At 41.0% G+C, this 16,183-nt stretch overlaps 1 protein-coding gene across 17 annotated transcripts in view; it reads right to left on the bottom strand.

Annotated features, from left to right (window-relative positions):
• EXOC6 (exocyst complex component 6) overlaps positions 1 to 15,642 on the bottom strand; it is an 83,772-nt gene extending 68,130 nt beyond the window's left edge. For 7 of the 17 annotated variants that reach the window (XR_006168648.1, XR_006168647.1, XR_006168649.1 and 4 more), the window contains exon 1: positions 15,442 to 15,642. Coding sequence is in view for 10 of the 17 variants with exons in the window: in XM_042817759.1 (XP_042673693.1) it covers positions 15,442 to 15,563 (122 nt within the window). In the remaining 7 variants the exon portion in view is untranslated. Of the gene's footprint in view, positions 1 to 9,737; positions 9,816 to 13,810; positions 13,904 to 15,441 lie in introns of those variants that run through there. The other 10 variants (XR_006168651.1, XR_006168652.1, XM_042817760.1 and 7 more) reach the window with 5 other exon arrangements.
• Positions 15,643 to 16,183: the final 541 nt, after the last annotated feature.

Below are 16,183 nucleotides of genomic sequence, written 5' to 3'. Positions count from 1 at the left end.
CTTCAAAGATACTGTGCATGCACAAGTCCTCCCTGCATGGGCCACACACAATGTCTATGCCGGATGCAAAACCAAAATGAGAAAAAAGCTCTATTTGTTGCTACTTCCCTCCAAGTTTAGGTCTCCTTACACTGTTCTCAAAGAAAAGTGGAAAAAGAGTATCACTATCATGAAAGTAGAATTGTATCAGTGTGTACTCACACTCTTCAACATACTCATAAGTGAAAACAGCAGTAAAACACCACAAGCCAAATATACCTAAAATGAGAACAAGACTGTAAAAAGATGCCACCAGGGGAACTCCACCACTGGGTTTGTACTGCCTGAGTGTCTGCTTGTGGTCATAGCAGTGCCTTTGGATTTAGCTGCTCCCTGGTGTTCTGGGGCTTTCCAGTAGCTGCAGTTCAACACTCCTGATACTTCTGCATCACATTCAAATCTACCATCACTGGCAGACATGTTTATGAAACACTGAGTGACATAGTTAGTTTGCTATCAGATTTCTTATGCATTTAAAATGTTATCAAATAACTCCAGACAACACAAATTCTGGAACTGCATACAGTGTAGCATAGGCTGTGCAGTATTCACCATTATAAGAATCAGTATTTGTTATTTTTTCTTAGTATTAAAATTTTTCTTAGTATTAAAACTAAAACTTATATCTCAGGGTAATGAAAATAAAAATGTACTGGTTGTTAATTCACAAGAGTATTAACATAATATTTAATTCAAACTCGTAAGTGCTTAAAATTACAAAATAATAATAATATTCACAATTAATGCACTGCCTTCACCAATACCTACCGTATTAAAACAGTAGTTGATATTTTATGTTCTACATAATACTGCTTTCTGGAAGGACGGGAACTAAAGATGACCTAGTTGATGATCTACGATCTGAACTTGGATTTCGACAGAGCTCCTTGAGATTCACCAATGATACACATTCCACGTTCATTGCCTATGTCAAGAGCTCCACCTGGTGGAGTAACAGTAACACATCACCCTCCCGCAGCACTCCACGGAAAACAAAAAATCCTGAGATAGAACTGCTTATGTTTGAAAGGAAAAAAATCACCACTGTTACTAGGAAAACAAATAAATAAATAATCACACTTTGAGTCACAAATCTCTGAGATCCACGGGAAGAAAGAAAAGGAATTAAAAAGCTCACCAACTTTCTCAATGCTTTGTACTCTTAGGACACATACAGATTTAATCTGCCTGCTATTTCCGAGGCTTCAGAAATAAGTCTGACCAAAAGCACTGCCCTTTTTAAAAGCATACACCTACTTGAGAGAGCCATCCCATTTCTGCCCATGGGCAGAAATTATACGTCTTCTCAGAACTGTAAACAGAACTGAATAACGTGTGCCTGATTCACCCATCAGGCAATGTTACAAATGCTACACTGTGGTTCGTTTTCTATTCTGCAGCTTATTTTCCCCACACACATTTCAAAAATGACCCAGATCTAGCTAAATGAAGTCATTACTAACTGACAGCCATTAATCTGAAGATTAAGGCACTGCAAACAATCCTGATAACAATTCTGTGCGTTTCCAATTAAACAGTCCTGCTGATAGATGGCAGCACTGCAATAAACCAGAAAGAAATGGAGTTCTGCAAAAAGAAATGCCTGCAATTCTACCTGCCATTATGCCTGCCCTAAAAACATCTGTCTTTATGTTGCTTCACATATTTCAGGATAAAGTACCTTAAAAAGGGCATAAGCACATCTAGGCTACCAAGCATATTTTACACATGTAACATCTAGTTCTTTCAATCTTTGTCTACATTTACACACTTCTGATGGGGAGAGCAGGGCATCCATGAAGAGCGCAAGCAGAAGTGGAGAATGTCTTTCTGTTAATGAGAGTAGCAGGTTATTTCTTCCCAGAACTCAATATGCAGACGGTTCTCTGACTCATCTCAACAACTGGACAATATGAGTCACATATGTGTTGTTAGTGGCAGGTACAAGATAGTGCAGAAAGTACTCAAAAGAAGAAAAAAAAAAGAAAAATAAACCAGGGAAAGTCAATTCTCGAGGCAGCTTAACCTAATTTGTTTTCAAGTATCATACCTAGGTACAGGTTAGTATACTGCAGTAGTGCAGGTTACTTTAATAATTCAGTGATCACAATGATTAAAGAAATATATAAGGAAGGAGAAAGATGTCTCCGTCTCTCACTCAACATTATTGCAGTAGGGATATTTTTGCCTAGGTCCTTTCTTACCGGCTGAACTGAAGGCACAAAGGTGACACATACATGAATTGAGTTATTAATAAATAAATGATGGAGAATTTTCAGATATACAACCATCTACCATTGAAGAAACTAAACAAGTTTACTGGACATCCTACTAACAACCATAAAGAAATTCTTAGCAATTTTATTTTCGGAACTGAAGCACACAATGTAAAACATAATTCAGCGCATCCTATATTGAAATTATGTGCGTTTATCTGCAAAAATCGATTGTAACACCAGAGGGCACCATTCAACACACACGCAAAAAAAAACAAACCCTGCCATCTACTGAGCAAAAACAGTCATCTCCAGAGAGCTAAAACTCAGGCAAGACTCATAAAGACTAACCTGCCACGAATCTCACCTGACTCTTTATAATAAACAAATAAATAAGTAATTCTCATATTATCTGATCTATAATAATACCAATTTCCATACCTACTCACTGTCACTCGAAGATGCTATCAAAAACCCCTTCACAAATGGTTACAGCATAGTTTCAAAAATACGTTTCTGCTACAGATGTACGCAGATTATTTCTGTAGATGCAACCAGGATGCAATCTATTAAATGCCCAACTGCAAACCGGATTAAAAGAATAACAGCACAGGGTTTTGTTTTGCTTTTTAAAGTTACAGTTTGAAGAATTGTCATAGGTTAATTTAATACATTGACAGGACTGCTGGGCTTGTAAGTATAAAAGGAGAGGAGACAAACAATACTTCTGAGTATTCAGCAAACACCCCAAACTTCCTTTTCACAACACATACCTGGTTTTCACATCTACACCAGCTTACCACCACAGAGTGAGGATAATCAGAAATCCAAACAACACAGCTTCCACTGCAATCTATCTGGTGGGAGTTTAGCTTGGAAGAGTGAATTACAAGAGTAATCAAAATGAAGCAATTTTTCCCTTATATTTATGGCAATAGATATAACTTTATAATGGTAGTGAGAACTTCCCAGGTATTCAGTCTTCAGGCAAAAGTGAACTTGAAAAGGGGAAAAAAAAACCAAACCATAAAACAAGTAACAACAAAACATCACAAGCATTATTTCTTGAAGTTATGTGGTCTTTTTTGCTTGTTTGTTGTTTAAACAGGTAATGATTTGACTTTTAATAACTACACATTCAGAATAAATATCTCTGAGCTTATGCAGCACTACCTTAAGTTTTTTTGAGTGAACAATTCTCTTCCTAGTAATGAAATCATTTATAATAACGTGCTCTCACAGCATTAAAGAGGAGATAGACTATGCAAAAAATAGCAAAAATTGATGTCAACAAAGAGAGAAAATCCCACGTATTTACAAGGGGTAGACCATGGAAATGCAGAGTAGAGTTTGATGGCAGCATGGCTCGGGTAGAGCTCTGGAGTAAACAAAAGGCCTAAAAGTGTGAGTCTCTGTTACAAATGCTCAGGTATGAAACACACCGGAGGTCTCAAATACTTTCAATTCTTATTTTGAGCAAGGACCATCCCTCAGACCACAAGCACGATGCTCTCCCTCACTTCTGCTTGGCACTGAGCTGAAATACATACACCAACACATAACTATCAGAAAACTACAATCCTAATTCTCCACACACCAAACTTTCTGCTCCTAGTTTCTGTCTCATTCAGTTTTAAGGCGGTTAGAAAGCCAACAGATACTGCTGATGAAAGAATTCATAAAGCTGGGTCCAGCATGAGGAGCAAGCTCAGCTGTGGGGACAGCAGTGCAGGCAGTGCTGCAGGTCATCACCAACCGATGTCTGCTGCTGCCATGTTCAGCCCACGCCCAGCCCGTCCCATTTCTAGGAAGAATTGCACATTCCCCACCCATTCCTGCATTGCTACAGTCTTTCATTTCCTGATTGCACAAGACAAATGAAGCAATTCAAACTGTATACACGTGTTCCTGTCAGTGCACTGATAACTGTTCAGTAGGTGTTACATCTCCATGAGTGCTGTTACAATAATGGGAATCACACCTGCACAATAGTTGTACAAGTCTGACTTAAGATGTGCAACTTCTAGAATTGCAAAAGATGCAACAGAAACACTCACTTGTAGAACTTCAGATTTAGAAACGCCGGGGGGAAATAATTTAAGTTGATCAAAGTGAGCAGTTAAATCAAGTCACACACACACAAAAAAAAAAAGAAATTCAGGCACACAATTTGTATTCCATTTTTCAAAGCAGTAATTAACACACACAAAGAATCCTCAATCTAACAAATACAAACAAACCAACCCTCACATGAAGAAGCAGCGCTTGTGGAAAATCATGTTTTTAGAATTAACTGCTTGCTGCCAAAGCTAATTTTGTACGGAGATCAGAGATGCTCCCAACTAACTCCTATAAGCACACTGCACGAAATGGCCAAGTAGATGAGAGAGAGAATACAGCTGTAAAATAGTATTTACAATTCAAATTTACACAATGAGTTCAGTGGGATCCATGCAAGCACACACACACACAAAAAACTGATCATGCAAATTAAGACTTTAAAACAGAACAGCCATTTTGACTACAACCATGGCATCCCTAAACACGATCCTACAACACATGTTCAGCTTAAGCTGCAATTTCACAGGAAACGCTGCAGAAATTTCCTTTGTCTGGCAATATATAAAGATATTTTGTGTTTACACAAACTACAAACTTTGTACGGGTTTTTCCATGGAGTAATTTCATATAGGTTGCCATGTACACCCTTAAAAAGCTTTATAAAATAATGTCCAGGTGTTTCCTGTAATTCAACTTGAGTTATGGCAATAAGCACATTTCTTAAAACCTAACCAGACTTTCTTTGCCAGACACTACCTAGGGTCCAGTTCTACCATCCTTATTTATAATCACCTCTCAATGCACTATTTAAAAGATCTTATTACATGCCAGAACAATGCAGAATCCAAGCCCTCGCCTAATCAGAGAAAAGATTTTATTAATCTTAGTTTAGCTGGTATGCTTCACTTGCCTGGTTTTCCTGTATGTGCAATTTCTGTGAATTGTTCTCACTAATAGTATCCTGTTTCTATGAGCAGGAAAGGGCTGAGTACAGTTTGTTAGTTAACATTACTTCCTATAACCAGGGTCCACATTCTGTGGCAGCAACACTACAGCAGTCATTGTTCACCCTGGATAAGCAATGGAGCACACCGATGGCTGTTAATGGACATCCTCTGCAGCAAAACAAGAGCTGATAATCAGCAAACCCAGATTTGCAATAGACTTCCTCCTTCCTGTTTTTACACTGCTGACCAAGGAGATGCCGCTTCCTGCTGAGCCTTTGTGCTACTTACTGATGTATGAAGCAAGAAACTGAAAAACAAGTGCTGTGCTACTTTTTTTTTTTTTCTTTCAAATTTGAGTTTTAATGGTAGATTTACAAAAAAAAATACAAAAAAAATACAAAAAAATAAAAAAAATAAAAAAATAAACCACAAGGCAAAGAAAGTGAGTGGAGTTGGCACTTTGGTACTAGCTGCTGACATGCAGCAAAATGCCAAGTCTGGCCATCTGCTTCACATATCATCCAAATAATACAGTGAACGTAGCTGGAACTGATGCTATTTCATGGAAAATATAACCAGAAACAAGTCCATATATATCTATATTCTTATTTTCCCTTTTTATTTCCACAGACCATAACAGTAATTGATCACTCTGAAGAGAAATGGGGAATTTACCTAGAAATGACAATTTGAACTTCTGGGATGTTTTTAAAGGTTTGATCAGACTTCTGTTGTGCATGTCCCAGAAGCTGTCAGCCATCTCCTACAGCTCACATTTCATCTGTATCTGGGATGCTTTATATGTAATCTACAAGATAACTACATACCAATTGTTTTTGTACAGCCTTCATGACACAAAGATTGAACAGAGCATTTAAAGTAACAAAGGCCCACTGACATAAACTAAGATGCCTAAGTAACTTGCTTCAATTCATTTTGAATACCAATGCCACACAGATGTGAATATATTTAGAAATAAGAAGTTCCAGACTAAATAAAATATCCAATAATGTAACTTTCACAAACAATTTGATTAAGAATGGATTTTATTCAATATAAAAAAAACAGATGATAACTCTTAAATGTATCACATTAAATGTATAATCAAAGCATACATTTTCCAATAATTTGATATTATTTGTGTTAACTTTATGAGCTCACATAGCCTACACGTAGGACATAAAATTTTGATTTTTCTCACACAAATCCACAAGCTATGCTACAATCCTGTTACAAGCACATCTCCCAGGTCACTGAAGAAAATGGAAGATGACTTTTGAGAAGCCTGTGTAATTCCAAAGCCCATCTTTCTGTTGGGAAATATTTTGTATATGTATGTGTATGTGTTACCTGACTTTACTAATATTTTATAAGTTTCTCCAATACTCTATCTTCCTGACAAACAGCCTAAGTGGCAGAAAAATTTGTTCAAGGCTTTAGGAAAGCTAACGCTGGCAACCTCACATTAATGCCATTTTTGAGAGAAGATGGTGCATTTTGGTCACCTGGTTATAATTCCTTCAGTTTAAAAAGCAACATAGCACAAAACAATAAGAATTACATTAACTTCATGCTGAAATTAACCTAAAAACAAAGCTAAAAAAAAAAAATGCTGTCTCACTGATACCAGTGGGATAGTGACAGCCCACAAGCACCCCCAGGCATAAGGAAGCTGGCAAACTGAAAACCCCCGTGACAGCTGCTACCAACAGAAAAACCCAACGCTCTGTGACAGAAGGAGAGCAGAGGGTATCAACACTCAACCACACGATACTTGGATGTTTGAAGCTGAAATGTCTCAGGAGCCCCGTTAGATAAATGTACTACAGCATAGGCATCATTCTGTACTGCTCTGATTAATGGAGAATTGCAAGACTTGTGCTCAATGCAGTTTTGCAAGTAAATTTACTTTCTCTGAGACAGTGAAAATATCACTTAGTTGCAATTAATATTAAAAAAATAATAATAATAAAAAAATCCTTGCTCTCTTCAGGTCACCTAAACCAAACACATAAGTCGGGGGGTGATGCACTCTAATACAAACCTGCCCTTCCCCTTCTTCACCCCTCCTCCAGCCATGAGGCCGTGTTACTGGCAGGACAGGTCTGCAGCAGCTTCTGCACAGGACCCAGCCAGTCAGGAACACAAATAACTCCTCAGCACACACAGACAAGATGTGGAAAAGACATGTTGCTGAGCAGACTTCAAGGTGAACATCAAACCAACCATGATGTCATTGTTTTACCAAGGTCTGCAGTGACAGGGATAAGGTTTGGGCGTTTCATTCACTGTCAGATAGTAGCCAGAGAGACTGGCAGCACCTGGATGGTATAGCTAGCCATAGCAAGTCCTTAAGTAAGATAAGATCTAATTTGACTATTTGATGTCAATGCAAAACTAGCTTGATGTTTTTGAACAAGTTAGAACTGAATATTGTACTACAGCACATTGAAATATTTTCCTATTTGCACACCCATTTCTGGCATTATTTAAGAAAGATCAGTCCTCATAGATTTCCACATTATTTCTGAAGTATAATGCATGATGTAGAATGTGAAAAAACCCACTGAACTGCATGTAGCTGCTATAGCTGCAGCTTTATATGTGCAAATACTCTAGAACTTACGGGTCAAAAAGAGGCTTATGTTTAGTTGTCAGGTAGACAGCTGCACTGAGAAAACTGCAAAGTCACAGAGCAATGGTTCAGAAACGCACACAGAAGGCTAGAGAACAGTGCATGTCACTGGCTTCCAAAAAGAAAAAAAAAAAAAAAAAAAAGAGAAAAAAAAGAAAGAAAGAAAAGCCAGATGAACCACAAATATTGCAGGAGAGTGCCCATATGACTGATATTTGTGTAGGATGTAAAATTAATGCACCTCCTATGCATATTGCAGGTCCAAGCATCTGGGTCAACAGACACTACATAAAATCAGCTTGAGGAATAACTCGGTAAAGAAGCTACCTAAATAACAGACGACTTTCCTGAATTTAACAATGTAACAGTGAATAGGCTATGACCATGGTCAGTCAGGTTAAATTGAGATGAGACATGATGTGACAGACCACAACAGCCACCTATTAAGTACACCCCTGCGGATCTGTCAGCAGATGATGTCTTTCTTTTAAAAACTTTCAGGTATTTTGAAACATGTTTCCTGAACATAGGAACAATTTCAAGCTCTTTGGTAATGCTCATGGAATTACAGAGAACTCTTTCAAAAGCATTCTTCTCACAGGTTAGGGGTTAGGTCGAAGCCTCACTCAGCAGTTCCCATTTGGAAAACACTGCAAGGACTGAGTCAGGAGCTGACGCATAAACACTTACAAAGATTGAGATAACCTGATTTGCAGACACATATTTCATGACATACTTAATCAGCATGGAACATAAAGATTTTTGAACAACCAGAAATGCGATGCAGACGTGATTATCCACCAGTTTCAGGCTTTGTAAAACAAAGCACTGTGCTGAAACTTGCAGCAATTGAAGTGAATCCTCACCTTCTAAAGATCTTACATGCAACCAGTGGCAAAGCTGAAGAATTTCTGAAATATCAGGCTAGCCTACAGAATAAAGAAAAAACTGCAGTTCTACCACTGAATATATAAATGAGAAATAATTAGCCCATAGCATACAGTATTATTATGCTGTTCTGATGCTATATAATGGGCTAGTGACCAAAAAAATGTTGTTTCAAAAACATACATATTGTGACAATCTTGTTCACACAGATATTTGCTTTATCCGACTCTTCCCTTTCCACTTCAATACTCTGAATATTACCCTGCTCCAAGCGCAAAGCCCGCAGCAAACACAACACAGGCAAGCCACTGGTTTACCAGGACACCTCCAACTCAATGAGGAGGCAGTTCTCTTCACTTTACAGGCCCAGCTGCAATGTACAAGGTAGCTACTATAACAAAGATAAACTGATACATACATATATATCAAAGCATGCTCTACAATCTGATCCAGAAGTTAGAGCATTCCTGAAGACACGGACCAATTTTTGAACCAGAAAAATAGCTTATAACACTGTGAAATATCCTATTTTTTGAAATTAAGATACATTATTAGACCAATTCAGTTCTGATTCAAAACGCTGGCTGATGACCTAAGAGTGCTTTTGCATTTGCTCTGCATTAAGAACAAGACTGAGTTACAGACAAGAAGAGAATTGCTGCCTCATAACCCAAAACCAAAATATGAGAACACAGAAAAATGCCTTTAGATAACAATACCTGACAAACACAACCATGGGGCAAAAATGAGGGCAACCACATTTTGCCATTGGATAACCACACTGCAAATCCCAGCAGCCCAAAGGCAAGCACTCAGAAAACGCATTTCCCAGCCTGAGAGCGTGTAATGCTGCTCTGCTTCCAATAGCCAGAGAAATCACTCACCCTGCTTGTACTGCTGCTTACCAACTGTGCTGCTGGAGACAGAACCACATAGCCAAAGTGTACCTACCAGTGATAGCACACACTCTCAATAAATCAGGTTACACTAAAGCTTCAGAGCATCCTGTCACACTGCAGAAAGCATTTCAGGCATTCAATTGCTCAGCTTTGGACAGACCCCTCAGAGGATATAGGAATCTCTCCCCCACATGACCACAGAGCATTGCAAACTCAGCAACATGAAGGTCATGAGACAAAGTGTTCAGAAAAGTAGTCCCACATGCTTATGCTAGATGCTGTCAAGCTAGAATTTAAGAGTTCATTCATTTATTTTTTAGAAAAGACCTTTGAAATATAACATGTGGTAAACAAGCCAAAAAAGACTCTTAAATCTTCTTCATCAGGATACAGCTAGAACAGCATCTCCTGCTTCACTGAGCTGCTTGACCTTTGTTGATCAACGTATCACTAACCGGAAGATAAGGTCAATCAGACTCTGAACAGAATTTATCTTATTAATTACCCTGGTGTTTACAACAGAATATTCAAGAATTATTAAGACACTTTAAAAAGTTGACCACTGAAATGCCGTTAGTAGATATTTATATAAAGTTCAATAACAGCCTGAAAGGTTTTTTTTGTTTTGTTTTGTTTTTTTTAAATGGGAATAAGGGAGTTGTCTCCTTCGTTGTCTTTTATCTTTTCTTTCTGACACCTCTTCCTGGTTTTGCAAACAGCTTGTATATGACATGAATTACAAGGTATTAACACGTTATATAAAAAGGTGTGTGTGAGGAGCCTCTAACAGATGTTGTCATTAATCACTTTCAGTTGGCCATTAAAGCTAGACAGATGTTGATAAAGCAGTCTCACAGAGCCTGCAGGAAGAAAAAAAAAAAACAAAAAAAAAACAAAAAAAAACCCACCAACAAATAAATCCTGGCCTGCTCTATGCATAGTGTATGTACTTAATGCAAGGAGTGTTATGCAGTTTATTTAAGTTGCATTTGTAGTGACTTGGTGCACATCACTAAGTTTAGACATGCAAGTCAAATACCAGCAGTTTTTTGCTTTCAAAATCATCCAGTTAACACTTATAATATTACTAATTATCAATATAATCAAACACAGTCTCTGCATTTGGTATCTATAAAGGTGCACAGCAATCTTCAGAATCTAACTTTCTGTCCTAAATAATAAGCAATGCCTCTGTACCTTCATTCCTCCTGTAAAGGACCTGGCTTCCCCACAGGGGTGCATCTTAGTACTATAAATCCCACACAGAACCAATCCACACACTGTTCCTTACCTGGCAATTATCACAAAACCATTACATATCAATATCCTACGCATCGGCATGGCCCCTCCTCTGCTGGAACAGACAACCTTGTGCCAGCAGAGAGAGATACACCCAGCTGGCAACAAAATGCTGAGGGAAAACAAAAGCTACATAGAGCCTACATATTATCCCCCTGCATCTCCCCTCCCTCTCCGCCCCCCCCCCCCCAAAAAAAAAACCAAAAACAAAAAACTACTTGCTTGTAAAGTATTAGGAAAACATTAAGATCTTGACAGGAGCAATTGGAGATAAGTCAGATCTTGCATATCCTATGATCTCTGGCATTAAGCATTACCTCACGCTTCCCACCCAAAGCACTCGCCTTAAGCCCCTTCCTTTGTTCTGCTGTTTAAATAGCAATATTATTGCTGCACCTCATGTCATAGTGCTGTAAATGTTCTTCAAGCACTGAAGATTAGTAAAATATTCCATGTTATATAATGAAGTGAATGTAATTTCAGTCATCACGTGAAACAACAGTATCAGTGGATTCCTTGACTGAGAATCAATGGGCCACTTGATGTGGTGTGGTTTAGGCACTGCACATACAATTATCCATCTTATTTCTTTCATTTATATTGCTTAGCAAGTAAAAGCTGTGCCTTGTGCAGATAATAATGCTCCCTTTTATGTTCAAGTTTTTGTTTATCGAAATAGACTTTGAAATCAGAAGTGGGGTTTTAGGCTTTTCAGTCTCTCACAGCAACTTAGCAATTTTAACAGGCTGCTAAGCAGACCTCTCAGTCTTGGTTTTAAACATTTCTGATTCTATAAAACAGCCAAATATTTCTATGGTGTCAGTCAGGCTTCTTTCAAAGTGCTCAGCCAGATAGAAACGTTCTTCAGTTCAAGTTATTGGTTTGTATGTAAGTATTAAGTGCTACATCACACAAACCCACACTGCTTTTCTACCAATTCTAAGTCACCAACGCAAAACTCCCTCTCTGGCAAGTCAGTGAGATAACAAGAAATCCCTCTATGCTCATTTCAACAAAAAGGACAGGAACCATGTGCAAAAATCATGACTCGAAATATATTTATTAAAGCTTTGACATTTTAAACATATAACACAGGTAAGAGATTGACGTTGTCCCTTTCATATTTTATGTCTTTCCACCATCCACACTTGTGTTCCCCAAACACATCATCTTCCTCTGCTCAATCCTATTTTCTCTATGTCCTTCACATAAGTTGCTCTAATAAAAGCTCTAATTTTGGAGATTGTAGCAAAGCTGCAATTGTACTTAATATTTTGCTGCTATGTCTTTTGGGTTCGCAGTACTTTTTGCAGATGTCAACTTCACTGTGCCTGGGCTTGTCAGCTCAAGCACGGCTGAAGTGCCTCCAGGGCCAACTCAAGCCTGAAAACACCTCAGCTGCCTTCTCTCAGCCAGAACTCATGAACTCTCAGGTGAAACTCCCCATCACACTCAGCTTCAGCACCTGTGCATGCATGTCTGGTACTGGCTGAGTTGCAAGAGAAGTAAGGGGAGACCGAAGCAGCCTCGCGCAGCTTGTTCTGAGCTGGCTAAGACCAAGGTGGTGCCTGGGCCCCTCTACCACCACCACGCTCCTGTTCAGTCCTGCCAGGACTGATGAGCCCTGGCCCTGCTCAAGTTCCCACACTGCAAACACCCACGCTCAGTGCTGGAGGACAGCAGCTATATACAGTCAACTGTATCAACATCACTCACTGTGAAGTACAAAATGACCCATTTTGCATCCAGCAAGCACTTCTGTTCCTTAAGCGCCCGGTATATAGCTCCTCAGCATCCCAATTCATTTGCCATTTCCTATAACCCAGCACACAGCACCCATCAAGAAACCCGGTGGTGCACTCCCAGCCCTGCAAACCGCCTCTTCCAGTTTCCTGCATATCAAATCTCCACATCTTCCCAAAGAGAAAACCACCAATGGGCTGCTGCCCATACCTCCTCACTTCAGACATCTCTCACCCACTGGCAGTGGAGTTCAATGTGAGTCCTCTCCTCGTTATAACGACACCATACCCGACCCACTGCCCCCAAGCCCTCCCTTCCCTGAGCAGCCCGGGCTGAGGGCACCGCTTGCCTCCCTCAAGCAGCACAGATCAAGCAAAATCCTTTCTTTGACGCTTCAATTACGCCATTTGCCAGTACCTAGATTAAAAAAGAACAGCCATTGAGGGCACGGCATGAATGCTGTCAAACGCCCAGGACAGGAATACGAACTCTGTGGTGAATTTTAGACGACCGCTTCCACTCACACTGAATTATCAGTCTATCGACTGTGCATCGACCGGCCTTACACAAACCCCCACCCGAAACCAGTTTTCGCTCCGGCTCCCAGCGCAGACCCCCACGAAGGATGTTCCCGGCGAGTGCCGGGAGCCCAGCCCGCCGCACAGCCCACACCCAGCAGGTCCCGGCTCCACGTCCCGGCCGGTGGCTCCAGCCCCAGCGCCGGCCCTGCCGGAAGCCGTGCAACGCGCCGCTCCCCCGCACACAATAACCGGGGGCGGGGGCACGGCCGCACCGCCGCTCTGCCCTGCCGTCAGCGCTGCCTGCGCGGAGCCGCAGCCGCCCGCGGCCGTTTTTTGTCGGGAGTCCCGACGGGAAGCGGCGGTCGGGCCTCTGCGGGGCCCCCGCGGAGGCCACGCGTCCCCGGGGCCCAAGGCTGCCGCTCCCGCCGGAGGCGCCGCGGGCGGCCCCGCGCCGTCTCCGGGGAGAAGCTGTCAGCCGGGCCGCGCCGGGCCAGGGCTTTACGGGGCGGGAGGGGAGAAACCTTCGCCCGGCGGCGGCACCTCAACGCCCGCCACCCCTCACCTCAGGGTGGGCCCGACGCAGGCCGTGTCGGTGCTCTCGATCTCCTGCAGGATCCGATCATGCTCCGGGAGGCTCTCCGCCATCTTGGATGGGAGGGACCCGGCAGCCGCGCCGCTGCGGGAGGCTCCGGGGAGGGACCGAGGGCGGGGGCGGCCGCGGAGCCGGGCGGGGGGTACCGGGGGAGACCGGCGGCGGAGCCGTGCCGCCCGCGGCAGGACGAGGTCCCGCTGCCTGAGCCCCGCGCTGCTCCGGCGGTGCCGCACGGCGCAGACCTCCGTCCCGCAGCACCTCGCGGCGGACGCGGGCGACGGGCTCAAGAGCGGCCTTGCTGTAATGGGGAGTTCTGCTCTGCTTGTTGGGCCTCGGTTTGTTTGTTTACTCGCCGCATTGGCTCTTTGTTTGTTTGTTTGTTTGAGCTTCCCAATGCCGAAAGCACTGCCTTGCTGCCTTTCAGGAGCTGATCTGGAGCACTGTAAAAGGGCATTGTATTTCTACATTGCTGCTGCTTGTGTGCTAGTGTCCTTGGGCACCAGTGCCATAAAACCTCCTTTTTCAGTCAAGTAGGAATAGCTCCTCTTCTATTTAAATCGCATATATTGCGGTCTGTGGCCAAAGATGAGCTACTCCTTGTGTCTGCATGCTCAGGAGACAGGATACACCTGTGTTCTTGTCTGTGCACAGGTGGGAAGCAAGCACTGACTTAACTGAATGTGTTGATGACACCTACTGAAACAACAAGGAATATTCTAAATGTAGAACATGAAGTGTGTGCTGCAGAAAGAAAATTGGGGAAAATGCTACAGGATATCACTGCAGTAGTATTTCCTTCAAGAAATACAGTATTTCCTTTTTAAAAAAATGCAGTAACGATCTTCCCACATTCCTTCTTTTCTCCCTCGGCCCCACACTCCCCCATCAACAAACTACTCAAGTAATAGATCAACACATACATTTTTCAGGGTAAATGAAATTCTCTTTCTTTAGCCTGATAGTCATTGCAACCTGATGCCCACAGCAGCAGGCGAGCTATTTTTAAAGCTCTTCTACAGCTACTGACAATATATTAAGGCACATAACATCATGATCTTTTACATATTACCTTTTTTTTTGTAAGTGTGGGTATGCAGAAGAATTTTTTCAGTTATACCCTCACCACTGAAGTGTTTCCATAAACTGCACATGAAAAAAATTATTTACATTTTCAGATATTTAGGGATATCAACAGTAAATTTTTAAGCATTGTTTTTAGTGATTAAAAATGAAGTCACATTTATTACAAATTTAAGAATAAGAAGCAATTAATTCAATAGAAATATAGCTGTTAAGCTAAAGCCCTGCTACACGAAAGAGCAATTCTTCCCTTATTTTCATGCTTAAGTGCAATATATTTATTTCTGGAGAACACAAAGCCAGCCAAAGACAGCTTTCTCCCAGTAAAGAGTTGCACAAGTGTCCTTGGTTTGTATTTTTCCAACCAGGCCCAATTACACCCAAGTTAAATCCCACTACCCAATAGATTTCAATGTCAAGTTAACAAAGTTTGTGATACACTGCGCTGACTGAAGTCAGAACAGCTGAAGAGTGGAACAAATCAACCATGAACGATATAGCTGTATCTAAATGATGCATACCTTAGGGTGGTTCCAAGAGGCAGCTCAAAGGACTCGATCTCAGCAAGGGCATTTTCATATATCTGATCTTTGTTTTCTTCTAGATACATTTCAGACATATTTGGCCTGCTCTTCCTAGCCATAGGAAGGCCATAAAAACTGCTCTAATTTTAGGAGAGGACTTTTATTCTGACCATTATCGTTGACTAAGCGACTCTGCAGTCAGCAGAACCAGGCGTGAAAAAACAGATCCTGCGCTAACCTCATGACTCCTGAGGACTTTGTGTCCAAGAATGGTGCACAGCTGCTGTTTTCCTGTCTCTGCTGGTAACATTTGCCTTGTGTGCAGTACTCAGGCCAGTACAGTCATTTTTCTCTCTGTGTCTAATTTATCCTTATAGGAAATTTGTTGGCAAAAATAATATGTCTACATCCTTGTAATAGTTCACCAGTAATAAACATTAAGCCTGAAATTATGTTCAAGTTATTTCAGACACTATGTGTCAATGCTTGGTTTCTTTGTTAAGTATTATGAGATATAAAAAATAAAAAATTAAAAAAAAAAAAATAGTGTTCTTAAAAAGAGGGCAAGTTTATGGACCTTGAAAAGCAGACTGGAAAAGCAGAGAAACTCTCACATTCTCACCTTTTTCATTCTGTGCATTAACAGATGCTGGTTTTAATATAAAAACATACTGAAAGTGTTCTGGGACAACAATAATTTTTATATGAGTGTGTGCCCTTATGCAACAAATAGAACTGT

Source organism: Centrocercus urophasianus, unplaced genomic scaffold (genome assembly GCF_019232065.1).
Source record: "Centrocercus urophasianus isolate 14NV4802_14NV808 unplaced genomic scaffold, USGS_Curo_1.0 seq_17, whole genome shotgun sequence".
Lineage (NCBI taxonomy): Eukaryota > Metazoa > Chordata > Aves > Galliformes > Phasianidae > Centrocercus > Centrocercus urophasianus.
This window is presented reverse-complemented; position numbering and strand designations above follow the sequence as displayed.